Source organism: Solea senegalensis, linkage group LG18 (genome assembly GCF_019176455.1).
Source record: "Solea senegalensis isolate Sse05_10M linkage group LG18, IFAPA_SoseM_1, whole genome shotgun sequence".
NCBI lineage: Eukaryota > Metazoa > Chordata > Actinopteri > Pleuronectiformes > Soleidae > Solea > Solea senegalensis.
This window is the reverse complement of record NC_058041.1, coordinates 66,379-88,400: the sequence shown is the minus strand read 5'-3', so window position 1 is coordinate 88,400 and position 22,022 is coordinate 66,379. Positions and strand designations below refer to the sequence as shown.

At 40.8% G+C, this 22,022-nt stretch overlaps 1 protein-coding gene across 1 annotated transcript in view; it reads right to left on the bottom strand.

The window, feature by feature from the left end:
• Positions 1-2,461: 2,461 nt before the first annotated feature.
• Positions 2,462-22,022, bottom strand: part of LOC122759510 (caskin-2-like) — a 37,642-nt gene continuing 18,081 nt past the window's right edge. The window contains exons 3-10 of the mRNA XM_044014435.1: positions 13,305-13,356; positions 11,194-11,291; positions 8,324-8,469; positions 7,782-7,877; positions 7,566-7,699; positions 2,959-3,067; positions 2,703-2,811; positions 2,462-2,574 (exon numbers count right to left, since the gene is read on the bottom strand). Of these exons, the coding sequence (XP_043870370.1) occupies positions 2,462-2,574; positions 2,703-2,811; positions 2,959-3,067; positions 7,566-7,699; positions 7,782-7,877; positions 8,324-8,469; positions 11,194-11,291; positions 13,305-13,356 (857 nt within the window). The remainder of the gene's footprint in view (positions 2,575-2,702; positions 2,812-2,958; positions 3,068-7,565; positions 7,700-7,781; positions 7,878-8,323; positions 8,470-11,193; positions 11,292-13,304; positions 13,357-22,022) is intronic.

The following is a 22,022-nucleotide window of genomic DNA, read 5'->3' as shown; positions in this document are numbered from 1 at the left end:
AAATTGAAAAACTGAAACCTTTTTTTTAGTGCCTCATGCATTCCACAGATGAACCAACCCCACCACGGATGGGGTCGGTCACGCTGATTTATGTGCCTGCAAAATGCTTAATAGAATTTCACAAACCGCGGTGTCATTGGTTTTAATGTCAAACGAAGAAGTAAATGCCATTTCAGAGGCTTTTCAGCCTGAAACAGAACACGGCCAACAACTGGCCAACACAGGGGAAGGGTTGATTTTCTTTCTACATGACTGTAAATTCAACATTTGCATCTTCAGATATGCTCATGGGACAAAAAAGCCTGTCTTTCATTTGGAAATCTTTTTTTAGATAAGAGTATATATACTACTGTTATTTTCCTTTCATTTAGATGTATGAAAACCATAAAGAATTTTGAAACTTGGTTGGGATGATAATCCCATCTTTATCTAATCTCGTCCCCACAGGTGTTCCAAAAGGCTCCTGTTCGGGCCTCTTCACAATTTACACTTATTTTCTGTCTAGTATAAAAAAAACTCCACTGAAAATGCACTGAATTACTTTTATGGCAATATTAAATTATATTATAAAACCAGCAAAACATAATAAAGACTTTGCATAATCACATAATGTCTGAAATTGAATATATTAGAAAACTATTTTTCATCATTTGAAACGTTGATTAGCTGATATTGTGATCCCAGCGGTTGCCTGAGACGGTTATAGTTTTTGTTTTATCATAATAAGAAAGGAAACTCATTTATAATTCACATTGAGGATAAAAAGAAATAGTAACTCCTCCTCTACCAGTAAAATGCCAGTTTCATCATCCATACACCTGTTCCGGTTGATTCATAATGAAGCAGTGTGAGTGACTCCCCCTCCTGTGTTTTCACACCCGTATCATTTTCCCCTCATAACAGGCTGCCTCCATATATGCCAGAACACCTCGCTCCATCCGATACACTCCTTTCCCCAAACCCGTAATGGCCCGAGGGACACTTCATTATTTATCGCTATTGAAGGGGCCTTTCAATTATAATACCTTTGCCACCCTCCTTTTGTCTATTACTTCCAGTCTGGGCCTAGTAGATTGAATATCTGTAGCGTCTATCAGCAATAATTCAAGCGCCACATCCACCACGTGAAAAGTTCACAGAACCTGCACCTGCAACAATGTGGAGGCAATTTTCAGGTCAGATCAGAGGACGCTGAGGTGTAATGTGCAGCCGGGGAGTGGAGTAAGTGACAGCAAAGAGACACACAAAGTCTCTCACATCGTATGTTTTTGTTTCAGTCGGACCTATACCTTATTACTTGTCCCCACCAAGTCGAAAGGGCTGGGGTACCCCTGAGCAAGGTACCCAACCCCCATTGCTCCCCGGGCGCTACTCAGTGTGGCAGCCCACTGCTCCTAATTCTAGGATGGGTCAAAATGCAGAGAATAATTTCCCTAAGGGGATTAATAAAGTATCTAAATTAAATTAAAATTAAATTAAAAATTAAAATTAACAAGGCTCCAGTTCGGGCTTCCTCACAAATGTCCCAATTGTCTAGTCACATAGCTTGTAATGTACTTTTTTGCTGATGTATATGACTCATTTCCATGTGGATGAAGGAGAGCGCCCCCTGAAACTACATTTGGCTAAGACAGTCTGTCCATAAGCAGGGGGGCTGCTGGTGCCAATCCCAGCTGACATAGGTTGACATGTTAGTCTGATTAAAACCAGACTCTTAAAATACATGTTAGTCCGACTAAAACCAGACTTTTAAAATACATGTTAGTCCGACTAAAACCAGACTTTTAAAATACATGTTAGTCTGATTAAAACCAGACTTTTAAAATACATGTTAGTCCGATTAAAACCAGACTTTTAAAATACACGTTAGTCCGATTAAAACCAGACTTTTAAAATACATGTTAGTCTGATTAAGACTTTTAAAATACAGATTAATTGTAGTTTGTCCTTTTGTCTGCTGAATTAAGGTTCACATGAATAAACAAAGTCACAGTTTGTTTTCCAGTTTGAAAAGTGAAACCTAAGGAGTAACAGTTGGCCACAAGGGGGCAACTCTACTATTTCTGGAAAGAACAGTTTGAATGGGGAAAATTAGCTGCTTCCTCTAACTTATTTATAACAAAACCAAGTAAACCTTTCCTGAAAAAGTTAATGGTTTAAATCACTAGTTTCAGCTCTAGTTTATGTCAATTTTGTCAATTATTTAGAAGAAAAGAGACATAATAATAATAGACACCAGTGTGATTGACAGGTAAAGGTCCGTGAAATGTCCAGTTTCTAGAACAATTCTCGCGGTGCCGGTCAAATATTGATTTATTTGTTTTTGCGACCTGAAGTCTGTGTGACAGTCTATTCAGAAGATCCTGTGTCTTATCGGCTTCATAAAACAACAAACGACTAGAAAGCCAACAGAGCAGGAGTGCTGCAGAGTGAAACACACACACACAATAAAAACACACACTCAGACAAAGACACGCACCATAATGAGGTCTCCTGCCCGGAGGTTAAGGGCGGTGGGGTCGTGGAGGTTCCAGTAATCCTTCACCGCTCTGACCTGCAGTGAACTTGATGCCTCTGTTTCAGAAAGAACGACACACGGTCACAGAAGTTATTAAAACTCTTTATTCCTGTCTTTAAAAAACCAAAAATCTGAATATTTATAACTTAAAGTAAATTCAATGTTTTGCAAAAATGGCACTGACCTCGGAGCAGCTGTTTGATTTCCCTGCTGGCTGATGAAGTGGTGAACTGGTTCACAATATCCAGAGCCGTCTGGTTGTAGGTGTTGCGCATGTTCACGTTGATGCCCGCCTAAATGAATGAGCACACACACACACAGTGAAACACCGGGTGTGATAACAACTTTCAAAACAACAACATCATCGTCGTCGTCACTGTCACACTCAGGAATCCCCAGCAGTGAAGTGGTTATTTTTCTGTGTGATGTCGAGCGCTCACATCAAGCAGCAGCCGCACCACTTCGGTTTTCCCATAGAGAGCGGCTTCATGCAGAGACGTCCCCGCCTTGGTGGCTCTGTTGATGTCGATGCCGGCTTTGAGCAGCAACCTGAGGGGGGAGAAAAAAAATCAAATCAGACGATCAGCGGGGAGACGGTTTCACACATCTGTGACACGTCGTTAAGTTTTATCCACACGCTTACACAAGAGAACACAGACATCTCTCTCCTCACTCAAAGGCCCAGAGGGAGGAATGTATGTCGGCGGTGAACGAGGCTGCGGTTTGAAACCACGCTGAAACATGACGTGTTGAATGTTTGTGCAAAAAAGAAAACATGACTGATTCAGTCGCTGCCAGAAGGATCCGTCAAACACAGCGAGCTGCAGCTGTGGTTCAGACATAATCTGAAAAAGCCTCAGTACAGATCTAAAAAACGTCTCGACTAAAGGAGGCGAAAAACACAATCAGACATGCTTTGGTCAAAATACCATAAGGATGAAGCATCATAGCAGTTCAATAACCCTGATAAACCCGCCCCTTTCAGAGCGCTTGGTTTTGGTGCCTGGTCCCTTTATATGCAAATGAGACACAGGCAAACACATGCCCACTTCTTCCAGGGGGTTTCTGATTTGTCCTCTTTACAGCGCTCACTCGCTCAGCTCCTGTTCCCTCCCCTCATTCGTCTCCCCCTTCCTCCACTAGTTCTCTGACAATATCAACATGACAGCGTGCGTCACAGGAAGAGACGTCCTACATAAGGATGGAGCCGAACACTGTCCAACTGTAAATCAGTTAAAAACACTTAGGGACAGCACCGCTGATCCACCGCTGATCGCTGCATAAACAGCTGCTGTATCAGACTGAGTCTGTGCTCCGGAGCTGTCGATCAGCGGTGCTGTCCCTCAGTCTTTTTAACTTTACACAGAGAGTGCCATCACAGGAAGAGACATAAATCATAATCTTTCGAGAATAAAGTCGTAATCTTTCGAAAATAAAGCTGCAATCTTTCGTGAAAAATGTCGTAATCTTTCGAGAATAAAGCTGCAGTCTTTTGAGAATAAAGTCGTAATCTTTCGAGAATAAAGATGCAATCTTTCGAGAATAAAGCTGCAATCTTTCGAGATGAATAATCTTGGAGAATAAAGCTGAAATCTTTCGAGAATAAAGTCATAATCTTTTGAGAATAAAGATGCAATCTTTCGAGAATAAAGTCGTAATCTTTCGAGAATAAAATCGTAATCTTTTGAGAATAAAGTCGTAATCTTTCGAGAATAAAGATGCAATCTTTTGATAATAAAGTCGTAATCTTTCGAGAATAAAGATGCAATTTTGAGAATAAAGTAAGTAATCTTCGAGAATAAAGTCGAGAATAAAGTCTGAATAAAACTGCGATCTTTCGAGAATAAAGTCATAATCTTCGAGAATAAAACTGCAATCTTTGGAGAATAAAGCTGCAATCTTCGAGAATAAAGTCAAATAAAATCTTTAGAGAATAAAACTGCAATCTTTCGAGAATAAAGTCATAATCTTTCGAGTATAAAACTGCAATCTTTGGAGAATAAAGCTGCAATCTTTCGAGAATAAAGTCATAATCTTCTTTAGAGAATAAAGATGCAATCTTTAGAATAAAATTAAATCTTTTGAGAAGTGTAATCTTTCGAGAATAATGCCGTAATCCCCGAATAAAACTGCAATCTTTGGAGAATAAAGCTGCAATCTTTAGAATAAAGTCATAATCTTTCGAGAAAAAACTGCGATCTTTAGAATAAAACTGCAATCGAGAATAAAGTCATAATCTTTGAGAATGATGCGTAATCTTTGAGAATAATGCGTAATCCTTCGAATAAAACTAGAAATAAAGCTGCAATCTTTAGAATAAAGTCATAATCTTGAGAATAAAACTGCGATCTTTAGAGAATAAAGCTGCAATCTTCGAGAATAAAGTCATAATCTTTAGAATAAAACTGCAATCTTTGGAAAAGCTGCAATCGAATAAGAATAAAATGTAATCTTTAGAGAATAATGCAGAATAAAGCGCAATCTTTAGAAATAAAGTCATAATCTTTTGAGAATTAAGTCGTAATCTTTCGAGAATGATGCCGTAATCTTTCGAGAATAATGCCGTAATCCTTCGAGAATAAAACTGCAATCTTTGGAGAATAAAGCTGCAATCTTTCGAGAATAAAGTCATAATCTTTCGAGAACAAGGTCGTAATCTTTCGAGAATAAAGCTGCAATCTTTCGAGAATAAAGTCATAATCTTTTAGAATAAAGTCATAATCTTTCGAGAATACAATTATTTATATCAGGTCGTAAAATGAAGAGGACATGTGCTATAAAATGTTTTAAAATGTTTTTTGAAAATGTGAACATTCTCGGCTGCTCTGAGGTTTTCAGACTGTTCAAAAGAGGCGAGGTACAGAGGAACAGAGTGAGACCTCACTTTGGGAATAATTAAAAGCCTGACATACCTGCTACAAATTAGGTCACAAAATAGACCGTTTTCCTTTTATTTTTGTTGATAAAAACGAGCCAACCAAACTTTGTGCGTCATTACCTTGTTTATGAAGCCCTAAATGTCCATAACAATCAGTTCAGCCACTGCTGAGAGCGCAGGTTTTGATTGTTTTCCTGAGCTCTACGAAGCGGAATGACACTTCTGTTGACTAGTTACGTCACTGGTGAATTTCACCTCCTAGTCCGGGCACTAGAGTCCGGACACGGGACCGGTGACGTACTTTCAACCGTAGAAGAAGAGGAAGAAGAAGAAGAAAAGGAAGAAGCAGTGCCAACAATATGTATATAACTGTCTTCATGTGCTTGTTTTGTCGTTTAGCATTAGCGATAACCGGCTACAGGCTAAGCTACACACTACGCTGGTGTTTCATTTGCATGTGTGTTTATCATCTTGGTAACCACGTCAACGTTATCCAAGCTCCAGGCGTCCTGCAGCAGTCTTTCACTGTCACAGTGTCTTCTGACACTGGCTCAGACTCTGGATCAAATGTGTAAGAGATTACGACATTACTCAATGTTTTGATCATTGCTAGCGGTGCATCTGCCTTACCAGAGGGGGAGCTGCGGGTCTGAGAGCTGACGTGCCAATGACGTCACTTCCAGGTAACTGGCCAATCACAAGACAGTCAGTGTTCTGTGGGTGTGGTTTTGGTCTGAAACAGCGCGGCTGACGAGAGCGTCAGTGATGAGACATTTACACCGGCTTGTTTGTAGCGACGCAGACGTTTTTGACCATAAAAACCACTTCATGTTTGTAAGTCCACCTCCATATCTCACACATAAGTGAGATAGGACCATGCTGTGGCCGCTTTAACTATGTAATAGTAAAGTAAAGTAAAAGCAGCCTAAACGCTCCGTGTTCTAAGAGTTAACTCAGCTCCTACGTGAACTATTGTGCTAGGTTTGAAGACATTCCCACATAAGGGAAAAAAGACTTCTCTGACAGGGAGAGAATTTCTCCTGCCTCAGCTGTCGCCAGCTACAGCGTAAGTCCTCTAAGACGTCTGCTGCATAAGTACAATAAGTCTTTAAAAGAGACATAAATCCCTCAGCGTGAGATCAGAGGTAGAAAATTCTGCTGCAAGTGCACGATGAAGAAGAAGAAGTTCATTATCAACGTCTCTGCCTTCCACTACCAGGAGAAGTCAGAGGAGAGGAGGATGGGAAGTGTTAGCAGTGTGTGTGTGTGTGTGGGAGAGAGGGAAGAGCAGGGTGGAGCTCCTTGGCTCAGCAGCCACACACATATTTACAACAGATATGCACTGACATAAAAATACACTCAGCCACTGCTACAGGGAATCAGTGAGATTTATGCTTGTCCACAGCATTGCTAGGGTTCTTCACGAGGGCGGAGCCTGGTTATTTATGGGATGTGCTCTCTGAAGCTACCTGTGGGGAGGAGTTCAGCATCTGCAGCTGTGTACTGAAACACATACTGTACTCTCACAAGTACTCTGTGCAGTACCGGGTATATCTATGGTATCAGTAACAGCCTATTATTAGCAGCAGTAGTAGTAGAAGTAGCAGTAGTTGTTGTTGTTTATCAGTAGAAAATGTAGGAACAATAGTAGAAGCCTTAATAGTAGTAGTATTAATAAGATAGTCCCTTATTTGTCCCGCAGTGGGGAAATTTAAAAGTACTTCTTGTAGCAGCACTAACTGTAGTAGGATTAGTAGTAGAAAACGTTGGTTCAATAGTAGCAGTAGCAACAATAGTACTTCTAATTCTTGTAGTAGTAGGTGGTACAACAGTAGAAGCCTTAAGAGTAGTGGTATCAGGAGCAGCAGTAGTATTTCTACTTCTTGTAGGGAGCAGTAGTAGTATCAGTAAAAAATGTAGGAAAATAGTAGCAGTAGTAATTCTAATTCATGTAGCTGTAGTTGTAGTAGTATCAGTAGAGAATGTAGGAACATTAGAAGCCTCAACAAGAGTAGAATTAGTGGTATTACTAGCAGCAGTAGTACTTCTACATCATGTAATAGCAGTAACGCTAGTAGAAGATAGAGAAGCAGCCATAATAATGGTATTTACAGTTCTATACTTGAAGTAGTAGTCGTAGTAGTTTCAGTACAGTATGTGTGTACTTACATGATGATGTCTTTGTGTCCGTTCCTGGCTGCCAGGTGCAGCGGCGTGGTGGACGGAGAGTCCACGCCGTCATGTCCACCGTCACCCTCCAACAGCGCCGTCACCATGTTACTGCTCAGCAGCAACTGCGCCACCTACAGGCAGACAGACAGTTTTATTATATTTGCCACTTTAAAAGTCAAACTAATGAAAGAGAAAACAAATATATCGTTGCACCTTTAACCTCCCGAACTCACAGGCCACATCCAGAGGCGTCTTCTTGGCCTTGTTCCTGAGGCAGGGATTGGACTGATGCTGCAGCAACATCTCAGACTGAGAGACACAGGTGACCATGGATTATTATGCTGCAATAAGATCACGTGTCAATCTCACCAAACACATTTTTATCTGTGATTTTTGTGTCTTTGGAACACGATACGTGTAATTTAGGATTATCAGAGGTCAGAGGTCACTACAGTTTACAAGACAGATTATAAATGTGTGTATGCGTCCATTAAGACATTCCAGTGGACACACAGATGAGGATATAGGAAAGGAATGTGTGTGTGTGTGTGTGTGTTGGGTGGCTGTAGACGCTTGTGAAAAGCCTGTACTATGGCTTTAATGGTGTTACTGGTATTGTTAGTGGACAATACAGGCCGAGACACAAAGACCGGGGGGTGGATTTCAGTGAAATGCGAGGAAGGACAGACAGCAGTGCTGCTGTGAAACTTTGCCTTTGGCATCTGTGCTGTGTGTGTGTGTGTGTGTGTACTCACCACCTCATAGTGTCCATACTGAGCAGAGAGATGTAACGGTATCTGTCCGTCAAGGGAGGACGAGTTGACTGAAGCGCTGGCTCTGAGCAGCAGCGAGACAGAGTCGGCTTTACCCTGCCATGCCGCGTAGTGGAGAGGACGCATGCCTGAGGACACGAGGAGGAGTGACGGGTGAAGACAAAAAGACTAACAACTGTAGACGTCCCCCCCCGCCCAGTTCATGATTAATCTTTTGGTGTAGAGGAAAAAAGTCGATCATATATCGTGTGGATATTATTTTGCTTTTGAGACAAGTGTCTATTATGCAAGTGTCAATTTTTGGTTTTTAGCATATATATTTTTAACTGAAACATTTAAGCTTTTGTGGAGTAGCATAAAAAACAGTTTCAATTTGTGCCGAGTGCTCACTCTCACTAGCCCTGTTGTGCGAGTACATGAGTTAAATATCGTGATAATATCGTATTGTGACTTGAATATCGTGATAATATCGTAATGGTCTAGACCCTGCAGTTCCTGCAAATTTCAGGCCCATCTCCAAACTACATTTTATCTCAAAAATCCTTGAGAAGTTAGTCCATGGACAAGTAATGGCCTTTTTAGAGGAAAATAATAACCTTGAGGTTTTCCAGTCCGGTTTTAAGTCACTGCACAGCACCGAATCAGCACTTTTAAGAGTTTTTAATGATATCTTTTTAGCTACTGACTCCGGTGACTGTGTAGTTCTTGTGCATTTAGACTTAACTGCTGCATTTGATACAGTGGACCATGAGATCCTGATCTCAAGTCTGGAGGAGCAGGTGGGCATCAGGGGCACAGCTTTGGAGTGGTTCAGTTCATACTTGGCTGATCGAACTTTCTGTGTCAGCCTCTGTGACTCGACATCCTCCTCGGCTCCTCTCACCTGCGGGGTCCCACAGGGCTCAGTTCTGGGCCCCCTTCTTTTCTCTCTATATCTGCTCCCACTTGGCTCCATTCTTAGAAAGTATGGCATCTCGTTCCATTGCTATGCAGATGACAGTCAAATCTACATGCCTATTAAAAAGAATGGCGCATACTCTTTTATACTCTAAGACTCTAAAATTTTACTTCAGTGTCTAGATGACATAAAGGCCTGGAAGGCTTCTGAACTTCTAAAATTTTAATGACAAAAAGACAGAAGTGATGGTGTTTGGTGGCACCACTGGGACCCCCCCAAGTAGATCTGGGCTGCTTGGCACGGCTTTTAAAACACACAATAATATCGACTCTGATCTGAAGCTTGACAACCAGATCAGGTCTGTTGTTAAATCAAGCTTTTTTCAACTGAGGCAGCTGGCCAAAATAAAGCCAATTCTCTCGAGGCAGCATTTTGAAATAGTCATTCACACCATTGTCACCACTCGGCTGGATTACTATAATTCACTTTATGTGGGGGTTAGTGCGTCCTCCATTGCCCGTCTTCAGATGGTACAAAACGCTGCCGCACGTCTTTTAACTGGCACACGTAAATTTGAGCACATTTCCCCCATTTTAGCTTCACTCCACTGGCTGCCCATACACTTCAGGATCGATTTTAAAATGATTTTATTTGTTTTTAAATCCCTGAATGGTCTTGCCCCGCCCTACCTCTCTGAGCTTCTACATCCATACTCACCAGCTCGCTCTCTCAGGTCAGCTGACCAGCTGCTCCTGAGTGTGCCTAAAACTAAGCGGAAGCTCAGAGGGGATCGTGCCTTTGCTGTCGCAGATCTGCCTCTGCACATTAGACAGACCTCGTCCTTGTCTGTTTTTAAATCCCTTCTTAAAACCCAGCTTTTCTCTTTGGTCTTTGACACTTCATGAGACGTTTGGTTTTATTTATTTTACATATTTTAATTTAATAATATCGTACCATGAGTTACATATTGTGACAATATCGCATTGTGACCTAAATATCGTGATAATATCGTATTGTGACTTAAATGTTGTTATATCGTATCGTGACTTAAATGTCGCGATAATACTGTTTTATTGTTTTTCAAACCTGGAAATGATGATGTTTCTCAAATGTCTCGTTTTGTCCACAAACCAAAATGATTCAGTTTTCATGATTTTTTTTGTTATATGGAGCAAAGAATGTGGAAAATATTCACATTTAAGAAGCTGATTATTAAATGATTCGTATTTTGATTGAGTTCAGTTTGAGTGTTTTAATAATTAAAACAAATTATCCCTTTAACAAGGGAATAGTGAAATCGATTTATTTAGGTTAGCATCGTTTCGAGGTTGTGGTCCACATTTTTCAACTTTATTTGGACCAAACACAACGGAATGAATCGTCAGATTATGAAAGTAATAATCATTAGTTGCAGCTCGACTACAAACCAATGCGTACTTTCATGTCTTATCATCAAACTGATGAATCAAGTACATTTGCTGCAGAATCCAGCGCCTCAGAGTGTCATATCCCCGAGGGTTTCAGTCAGATTTCATTAAAGTGTAATCATTTCCTCTGATGTTTGCTGAGGCACTTGTTTATTTTAATGAGCTGCAGGAAACTCTGTGGAGTCTCCTGCAGCTTCTCTTAAAATTGTCTGTGGATCTTAAGTCTGACACACACACACACACACACGTGTATATACGGTGAACGTGACGCTGACCTGGCAGAGGTCAAACACATGCTAATGTGCAGCTCAGACGACAAATCCCACTGAATGTGTTCCACTCGAGGTCTGCGGACTTCAAAGTGAGGCATTTTTATTCATGCGGGTCAAATTAGAATTGCTGCCGACACTTTCCCAGAGCGACTAAAGAAAGTTTTCAGGTTCGATTTAACCTGAACAAACGTTTTTAAACTTTTTGAATAAATTTGGTGTTTGGTGCAGTTGGAGCCGGTGGAGTTGTCGCCGTACCGTTGATGTCCTTGATGTCCACCGTGGCCTGGGCGTCCAGCAGCAGAGACAGCAGCTCAGTGGTTCCTGTCAGAGCGGCGTGATGCAGCGCTGAGAAGCTGTGGAGGAAAGAGAGAGGAGTGAGGGTGAGGTTATAAATCACAATGACTTTTTTTGATCTGTGTCACTTTTCCTATAACCATCTTAAGAGCATCATGATGTTCAGACCGCCTGGATTATTTTAATTTTATGGAGTTGTAGAATTGTCAAAAAAAAGTTCAATGAGTGAGTTCTTCTGCCATTTTCTTTCCAAAAACAAAACAAAACATTGTGACGTTGTGACACTGTGATGAAGTCAGACAGGTTAGAGATTACAGAGTGTGACGACAGAGAATCTGAGGAATCAGCAGACAGACAGACGTCTTATCTTCTCAGTCACATTGTTTAGACCTCAGTGAGACACACACACACACAGTCACTTCTTTTACACACTCTCTAAAACACACACACACACTCAGTCAGTCAGTCTGAATGTGTCTCTCAGGAATGATGTTGACTCAGTGATGAGTGACTATTTGTTCACCCCAACCTCATGTATGTATGACCCTCCACTCTGACACACACATACTTTCAACACTCCTATTGTGCACCACCTCCTACACACGGCTCGGTCCCTGCATGTAGACACATGAATCCAGCCTGCACGCGCACACGCGCGCGCGCACACACACACACACACACACACACACACACACACACACACACACACACACACACACACGTATACAAAGCTATCCCTTTAAACAAACTAAATAACGCCGTGTCACTAACCTTAACCATAACCAGTTACAGTCCAACCCTTACATCAAAGAAATGTCACCTACTGCAGCTTTAATTCACAACACCTACTAGTGTATAATAATTAGAATGATTTTGTGTCACTGTAACCCCGTTTCCAGAGACTATATATATATATATGTTATATATAACATTATCTTAAATGTACTTCTTTAAAAAGTGAAACGTTTGCACAGCATTGAGTTCGGTCACAGTATGACGTGGTGAGAAATGTGTGGTTTTAGCTTGGAGTTCAGGGTCTAAAAAAAAACCTGGAGGACGTTGACAGGAGCAGCAACAACAGGAGCTTCACACTGTCATCTGAAAACTAACCACAGCTCCAGTCTGCTCTGGAGCTGAAGTGAAGAACATCACACCATCAGGAAACTCATGGAAACCTGCTGCTGCAAATGAACCAAGTCACAAAAACACTGTTAAAAACGGACTGACTTATTTCATTTTTAATCACTTTGTGAATCTTCCTGATCTGCTGTGCAGCTTAAACTGGGCCACAACTAACCATCATTTTCATTATGTCCATTATTTTCTCTACAAAGTTTTGTCCATAATATGTCAGACAATTATGATATATACAGTATACAGTATGTATACTGTATATATCATAGTATGTCAGACAATTATGATATATACAGTATTTATACATTTATATATATGTATGTGTGTATATATTTATACACACATTTATAAATACATACATTTATACATACATGTAAACACATTTATACGTAGCATGTATATATTTATATACTGTATATACACAAACGGATTTGTCATTTTGTTATTGTATCATTTTGCATGTTTGTCTGTTTATGATAAAACAAAATGTTCATATTTGTATAAGACACAGACTCTCTTAAATTATCCAAAGATTTCTAATGAATCCTCATTAATTCCCATGGAATGTGAAGTATTCCAATTTCCCAAAACTTATGTTTCCATGGAAGGTTTCTACAAAAATATACCAGGAACATTGCTCCCCTTTAAATTAAGGAGAACATGTACTAACTTTATTAAGTATACTTAAAGTGAAGTGAAATGACCTCAAATAATCACATAATCTAATAAACCTGTTGTGTTATTTGTCAGTACATGTTTGTGTTAAACTTGATTGTGAGTCACACTGTGAAGACAAACAGGAAACAGCCACAGACAGACAGACAGACAGACAGTTAGGGAGGGAGGCCACTTCTTATTATCTCATTTTTTCTTTTCTTTCAATCTGTGTGTCAGTCATGACTGTGTTACATTAGTTTGACTCACAGTCACAGTCTTACCCGTCTGAGTCTTGGTAGTTGATGTTGAGCCTCTTGGTGGAGCCGAGTAACTCTGGAAGAAACACAGATGGAGGTGTGGGTTAGATTTGGTGACACATTTGTCTTCCCATTAGAGAAAATCCTGCAGGACTCTGCCTGTTTCTTTCTCTCTTTTTTGCTCTGCGTGTGTGTGTGTGTGTGTGTTACATTCACTTCTACCCATCATCACTCTTACCATCACAACAAGCCGACAGCTCTGACAGGATGGAAAGCTTCTCTCGGCACACTGGGTCTGACTGACACCCTCATGGCAGCACAGTGGTTCATAAACACGGGGAGATTCTTCCCCGTCGCACAAATGCACCATTCCGCCTCATTTAGCCTAACATGTTGCCATGGCTCTTTAGGACCGACTCACAACACAAGCGTGTCGCAACAATGCACATTTATCAGGAGGTCGAGCAGTTAGGAGCAGTTAAGTGAAATTTATTGCAATTTTACAAAATTTCACTTTATTCGGACTAAATTTCACTTTTAATTCAAAAGTGAAATGTACTTGATTCATCAGTTTGATGATAAGACATGAAAGTACGCATTGGTTTGTAGTCGAGCTGCAACTAATGATTATTACTTTCATAATCTGATGATTCATTCCGTTATGTTTGAAAAAAAAAAGTTGAAAAATGTGGACAACAACCTCGAAACGATGCTAACCTAAATAAATCGATTTCACTATTCCCTTGTTAAAGAGCTAATTTTGACTTGGTCCATCGTTTTCTAACTTTGTACATATCACAAACGATCTAAGAGCTACAGTAATGAGAAGTACCTGTTGGCAGTGACAGGATTGGTAACGGAAGGTTTAAGAGGTTCCTTGAATGCATCTGAATGCTTTAGATCCAATTTTGAAACAGGAAACTCTGACTTTCTTCCAACTACAACTGGAATGCGCCATGAGATCAAAAAATAACTTATTAAATTTACAAGGTTCCTTGAATGCATCTTATTGCTGGGGAGCAAATTCTATAATCTGTCCGGCTAAACGACTGTAGGACATCTTTTGCATCGTTGGCCGACAGCTTACCAGAAATAGTCAGGGTCCATTAATGGTCTGAAACGACTAATCCATTGATCTCTGTAGTCTTTATACGTTTAAATATCCTTCTTATCTACAGCAGCACTTGGCGCAAATATAGAAGCAAGACTGAACAAGTTTGTCTTTACTCACCTCGGAGCAGACAGACTGCTACTTGTCCCATGTCTCACTCATTCATTCTGTCGTCCAAGGGGAACGTAATCTTTAGTCGACTCATGTTCAGGTCTTTTTACATCCCTGCTTCTTTACCACATTATCCAGATTTTATATGCGTGTGTATTTTAAAAAAAAATAAGTGGTGGGGATTTCAGTGTCTCTCCCAGCTACAGGATTTCAAAAAGACTTAGTTGTATCATTTTTTAATGACTTCCTTCCTTTTCAACGTGCATAATCTGTCTGTCTCTCTCATCCTCGTCCAATCAAATCTAGGCCTCGTCCCAACGCCTCGCCTCGACCATTTACTTCCTTTCGACGTACAGTCAATCTAGACTTTCAGACATTATCTATCGCTAACAATCTCCAGCAATCCATACGTTCATTGATTGATCTTCAGACCCCGAGGAGAAGAGGAAACTCTCCTCGCACGGCTAAATATCCCGCGGACGGACGACCCACACAAACAGCAAACTGCCAACACGGATCCATTCATCGCAATCAATCTCCAGCACTGTGTTCTCCCACATAGGTGTGGGAAATCACAGCAGTGTGTGTGTGTGTGTGTGTGTGTGTGTGTGTGTGTGTGTCAGAGAATGAGCAGCACAATAGGAACAGTGAAGAGAATAAGAAGTGTATTGTTCTGTTAGCAAATGAGCTAAATGAGAGCAGGGCTGCACCTCGCGATTTTCATTTTCTCGAGTATTCGAATACTTGTTGTACTTGTCGATAAAATGTCAAGAAAATGTTGAAAAATACTGATCGGTGTTTCTCAAATTCTTTGTTAATATGGAGCAAAGAAACCAGAAAATATTTTTAGAAGAATTACTACATTAAACATCAACTACATTAACTATTTTGACTATAGTTTGAGAAAAAAAAATCATTCATTTCAAGGTTTAGGAACACAATCTAACGTTTTCCAACATTTTCTGGACCAAACTACTAATTGTTCATCAAAAAATGAACCCCTAAAACAGATATAACGCTTATCGAAATAGTTGGCGATTCATTTAGTTATTTCTTATCCAAAAACCCCGGCAGTGAAAGAGAAAACTCTCACCAGTAAATGCTCCATATTCAGTATATAGAGGAGAATAAAAGAACAAGCACATCATGGGGGCTTTGACTGGAGGAGCCCTGATTAAATATTGAATTCTCTTCTTTGTGCTTTACTGATGCCATTTCCCAGCTCATAACGACAAGGGGGGAAAACATATTCTCATTTCTAGTGCAACGGGGGTTTTGTGCATTCAAGTCAAAGCATAAAAAGTTTTTAAACAGAGTAGATACAATTTTTATTGGATTTCAGGGACTTGATATTTACTTATTTCCTGCTTCCCCAGTGGTAAGTGAAGATGGTGAATATTCTTTACTCGCTGAACTCCTGAAGACTTCCATTTTATTTGTTCCAAAATCCCAATATTGGCTGCCATCAAATAAGCACCAATTTAAGTTGTACCATTACAATCCAGCAGAGGGCGCACACTAGGTTTCCTACCATATCATACGACAGTGTCAGCGATGCAAGTCAACAGTAAATGAGGGAAACTAAAATGTAAACACGTTTGGGTTAGCTACTAAAAGAACATTAACAACTGCCCGGAAGTTAAGGAGCTAGCTTATACTTTAGCGGAAGTTAGAAGTGACACTTGTATACAGTATTAGGGCAGGAATCACAGGGTACCCCACGATGCGACACGCGATAACAATAATATCACGCTACAACAATTCTGTGATAATCAATATATCACAGCGATACATTACAATATACGTCCGAGTGAAGAAAACAAAACCGTTAACGTGAAAAGGACTTCTCTATTTATTCACACCATAGACAAAGGTCAAAGGTCATACAATTATAAAATAGGGGCCACACAGAGCACAACACATGTTTGCAACGTGTGTGTTTGTTTGGTTTTCTCCAGTTAACACGCAGAGGTTAATTGGACTCTCCAGCTTGACCGTAGGTGTGAATGCGAGAGTGAATGATGAATGTTTGAGTGAATGTTTGCCCTGCGATGGACTGGCAAACATGTCCACGGCGTGACCCCGGTTTTCCGTTCTACGTCAGTTGTGATTGGGCTCCAGCGACCCTGTGACCCTCATGTGGAGGATACCATCATGATATTCAGACCACCTGGATTTATTTTGATTTCATGGCTGTAAAATTGTCCCAAAAATGTTCAATGAGTGAGTTCTTCTGCCTCTTTTCTTCCAAGACAACTTTCACTTTCCATATCTGGCAGTTATTCAACCATTTAGGAATTACGGCGCTGAGAAGCTGACGTCACAAACGTGTGACGTGCCGGTGAATCTCGTCTGTGAATCTCGTCTGTGATCGGACGCTCGTTCCGCTGAGAGTCCTGAGGGTTACCGTAATGACAAGTATATTCTTCGCTTTCCGATATCCATCTGTCCGTCCATCTTCTAGCACTTTATCCTCCTACATCCAATAGGAACTGGGAATGACGTCACCGCTAAGTTGACCTCATTAAAAGTCAGGGGGGGAAAAAACATAAGTGTGAACTCTGACTTTCCATTATCGGGGGATTTTGGCGTGACCCAGTGACACATTTTAAAGCCAATATCGGCCGATACCGACATTGTGGCTGTAAAATTGTTTAACCCAAACTTTTAAAATAGTTAGCTAATAAATGATTGAGAATTGTGACATTTGTGGTGTAATAGGGGAGGAAAGACTTGATATTTGGACAAAGTGACTGTCCTAGAAGCTGCTTTCACAGCAGCAGCAGAGTGGAGTGGAGTGGAGTTGACAGACATGCTGAAGAGACACAGAGAGAGACACAAAAACAGGAGCCCGAGGACACAAAAAGCCACATTGATAATGAGACAGATAAAGGGGTGGGGTGTTTGTTTGGCCGCTCGCCAAAAACACGGGGTTTTAAAGTGTCCTCTGCGGTATGGAAAGAAACAAGAAACAAGGCCTTTCACGAGTTCCAGTTACAACATGAGCCGACATTCCTCACATAGCACACCCACCACGCTGTCTCTCTCTGACTGAGCTGTCAGCTATCCCCCCCACCCCCCCGCCGCCCCAGCCCGTTCATGTGCACAAAAGTAGTAGTGAGGGGGCCTCTGACATCAGCATCAGCATCAATTACATTACCAGCATGTGTGGACTATAAAGCGTTTGTGTTTGTGAGTGTGAACGCCCCATGCCCTATCGGGGTGCAAGCAGATGTGTAGTAAATCTCCACCATTTTGTTTTCTCCCAGAGACGGGGTAAAATTACAGGGTTCGCTCTCCGCGCTGAAAGACGACGACGTCCGTGCAAATAAAAAGTATCCCAGAGTCGTCGCTGTGGAAGCCCTCTATTGTTTTCTTCTTCTTTTTTTTCCCCCCTATGGTCACGACAAACAAAAGCACAGAAAAGCATGTGATGCTGTGTTTTGATTGCGAAACACTCTAAACTACCATGGTTATCCTCCCACCGTATCTTCACTGAGGTTTTAGCCAACTAAAACCTCAGTGATTTAGACACCAGCTGCAGCCCCTGATGTCTAAATCATATGTTTTACCCATTCATCTACTTGCTAAACGACATTTTTTCAACAAGAAAACAGAGTTTGTAGACGGCTCACTCTCCCCTGCACCAAAGTCCATAGAGAAAATCAATGTTTTAGCTCACGGGGGAAACAGGAGCTGCTGCTCTACTGCTGCCTCGTGTGGTCACTTTGTGTCACTGAGGTCAATCACAAGAAAGCATTTCAAATGCTGAATTACCAAAACAACACATTTGAACTTTTCAACTCCTGTGTGCTGTGATGTTAAAATCACTGATTTTCAGTGAGACTCCAGTTTGGCAAGAAGCGAGAATGTGATGCTTTGATTTTTCACAACTCATTTTGAAACGTCTTTGATCACACACGTGAAAAAAATGAATCAAAATGAAGTGAAAACAAATCAAAGTAAAGTCACTATTGATGTATCAATGCATGTGATCAGTGATAAACAGCAGAATAACAGCGGTTATCACTTGTCATTTATCTGTTGTTTTTAAATATTGTTACGATGACAGTGGATTAGGACGACTCCTCAGGTGTAATCCTAGTGAGTGCAGCTGTCCTTGTCGTGGTTTTAGGGATGACGAAATTAGAGTTATTTACATAATAGACTCGTCTGGAGCAGTGTTGTTAGTTTATGTCATAAAGCAGTGGGTTTCACATTTTCTTCTCAGGGGAACAGACTTTCTCATCAAGTTCCTGAGAGGGAAAACATGCATTGTGCAAGAATCGGCCAATTAACAAATAATAACAGGCCATGCCGATTTAAAAAAGAATGGTAAATCGTCCCGGCTGTTAAATCGCTCGTTATTACTTGTGTCTTTCTTCTTCTATCCGAGAAGCTTCGTCCTACAGCATCTTCATCTCCGTAAATTCTGAATAAATGATTAATTTAAGAAGGACCACACAAGGATGGACAACTTGTTGTGCTGACGACTGCGTTGAATGAGAAGGATCTGAAGTAACAGCTGTTTCCTCATCGCAGACTATGACTTTTGTTCAAGTTTTCACTCTGTAGCTTGCAAAATATTCCTTATAGTTGTACCACAGGGAATACAAACCCACTTCCACCCACGCCGGCTTCTCATTAACAGGGGACACTTGATTTTGCTGCAGCAGGAGTTCTCTCCAGCTGTGGCCTGGAGCGAGACCAAAATACAGGGGGAGTGAGAGAGAGGAGAGGGGGGTAATTTGAGGTCATCGTGTGTCTCTGGCGATAAATGGCTTGTGGTCAGGTGACGACCACATGAAGGGGAAACACTTATCTGAGGAACACATCCATCTAACTATACTGATTACTGAGAGGGTAAACACAGAGCCTCAAACCAAACCAGCCACGCTGCTTCACTCCAGCTGTCCCACTGAATTCCTAATGACGCTCCATCATTAGGAACGCACACAGCCTCGTTGTTGTCGTCGTCTACAAACAGTCATATATTTAACATTAAGAGTAAACTATTCAAAAAAAATGTTTTAAAAAAGATGAAAGGACCAAGTTTATAATCCAGGAAGCATCGGAGACTTTAAATTAACTTTTAAATCCCAGATAAGAGCGTCTCCAGTGTTGGCTTCAGCAGTGGCAGGGTTCTCAGCAGGAGGTTAAGTGGGTGACCAAAGCCCAGTAGGAGTTTGTCTGTGAGAGTGATCAAAACCTCAATCCCACTGGTCAAAAACCTGTTAAAACTCAGGTTTATATTGGTATTACTCACCAAAAATGCCAGTATTTATCACCAAAACCTCACTTCTGCTGGTCAAAAACCTCTTAAAGCCAGGTTTATATTGGTAACACTCACCTAACCCGCTGCCCCACTGTTCCCACAGTTCCTGTTAAAACCCAGGCTTACGTCAACAAAAAGTGCTTGTTCTAATATGCGGCAACAACAAAAAAACATATTTTTGATGCAAAATTAATCTATTAATTTAAAAATAAAAACATATAGAAATGACTTGTTACAACTTCATATTGTTTGGAGGGCCACATGAAATCGATTGGAGGGCCACATGTGGCCCCCGGGCCACAACTTTGAAACCACTGATTTAAACCCAGGTTTAAATTGTGTTATCACCAAAATCTAACTTCTACTTGTCAAAAACCTGTTTAAACCTAGGTTTAAATTGGTATTACTCATCAAAATCTCCGTCCCAGCATCAACTGACTCAACAACGAATGTTTTCAATCTGATCAACGTTAGTGAGAAACAAAAGATCCAGGTGAACACGCCAATGTCTTATTCCAGTCTACGCCCTAACTCCACATTTAAACTGGCATAACAACTCAAGTGTCATGTGATTATTGGAAATCTCTGCACTGATCTATAGATAATTTGGCATGTGTCATGTGTCTATTGTTCATCAGACTTGCCAGGAAACTTGTTTGAATAATCTAGTAAAGCTACTTGTGACAAAAATCTGTCAGCGTTTAAATATGCAGTGTTTTTGGGTAAACAGAAATCAAACTGCAACATGTGTGTATATTTGGCAGTTTCAACAACCGGCGGGGTGTTCACACGTTCACCTCATTTGCAAAGTGACACATTTTAAAGCTCTGTCGTAAAAAACCCACTAGAACTAGGTCTGGAGTTAAAAAAAACAAACTAAACCATAGGATGAAAAACATCATCAAATGAATTAGCTTCATTGTTAAAAATGAACAGAATAATCTCCCGCGGCGCCGGCGGCAACTAGGTCAGAGCCATTCAATATTCACTGACAGTGAGAAGATGAAACATCATCATCTGCTGCTGCTGCTGTGAGTGAGTCTGAGTGTGTTCCTGTATCTGTTCCCTCCTCAGGACTCTGTTCTGGCATTAAAACCCTGACTGTGTCAGGACCAGTAGTCCTCACAGAGACCAAATAGAATAGCTGGGCAAACCTGTGTGTGTGAACTTGTACATAATTCTTTGTGTGTAGCATGAATGCTGCATTCCATACATAGTTATAATGAGGAATTTCCAAATGTTCTTAATTTCCAGAGTCCAGGAATCTTCCGGAACCAAGTTATAGCATGAACACCAGGTTCCATTAGTAGTTGGAACACAAAATTCCCCAATTTCCACAGTTCAGGAACTTTCTTGAACCATGTTATAGCAATTTTTTGAACTGTCACAGTACAGGAATTTTCCTAACCATCTTATGGCAGGAATGTAGCATTTCATTAGTGGTCAGAAATCAGAATTCCCATATTTTCTGAAAATTCTGAGTTCACGAATTTTCTTGAACCACATTATAGCACAAATGCTGTGTTCCATTAGCAGTCAGAACCTTGAAATGTCCTCATTTTCTGAAAGCCACCAACGTATTTACACTCACGTAGTTGTTGTTGTTGTTGTGGGTGGAGCCGAGACGCATCGGATACTTGAAATATTTACCCACCGTGGTCACAATGAGTCTCAGACCACCTCCCTCCCACCTCCTGGTTTTGAAGAACGGAACGTATCTCTGGTTTATTCGAATTAGGCCGATCACAGAAATCATAGTTTAATGCTGGTGTAAAGCTACCCCATGAGACCTCACTGAGACTGCTGTACAGGAATGTGTGTGTTGCTACATCTGCATTAAGCCTCTGAAGGTGTAAACAGTCCTTCAGGTTTCGTGTTACATAACAAGTCCCAACCCTGCACCTCGGGGAGAAAACACTTTACATGCCATTCAAATCATGTGTTTACTCCACTCACAACTGAGCTCTCTCTCTCTCTCCCTCTCTCTCTCTCTCTCTCTCTCTCTCTCCCTCCCCCGCGGGCTTAAAAAAATGTGTCATAATTAACATTTAATATCCACCTGGGGTTAGGAAATATAACGTACGTGATCCAGTCTAGGTTTTTGGCAGCGATTCTTCCGACAGTATTGGATTTCCTTTCATTCGTGTGGCTCTAACCAATAATAGTGTTCATTAACAATTATTCTGTGGCTCATTTTCTGTCTTTATATTAAACATTTTAGGGCGTTTTAGCAAGAGAAAAAGTG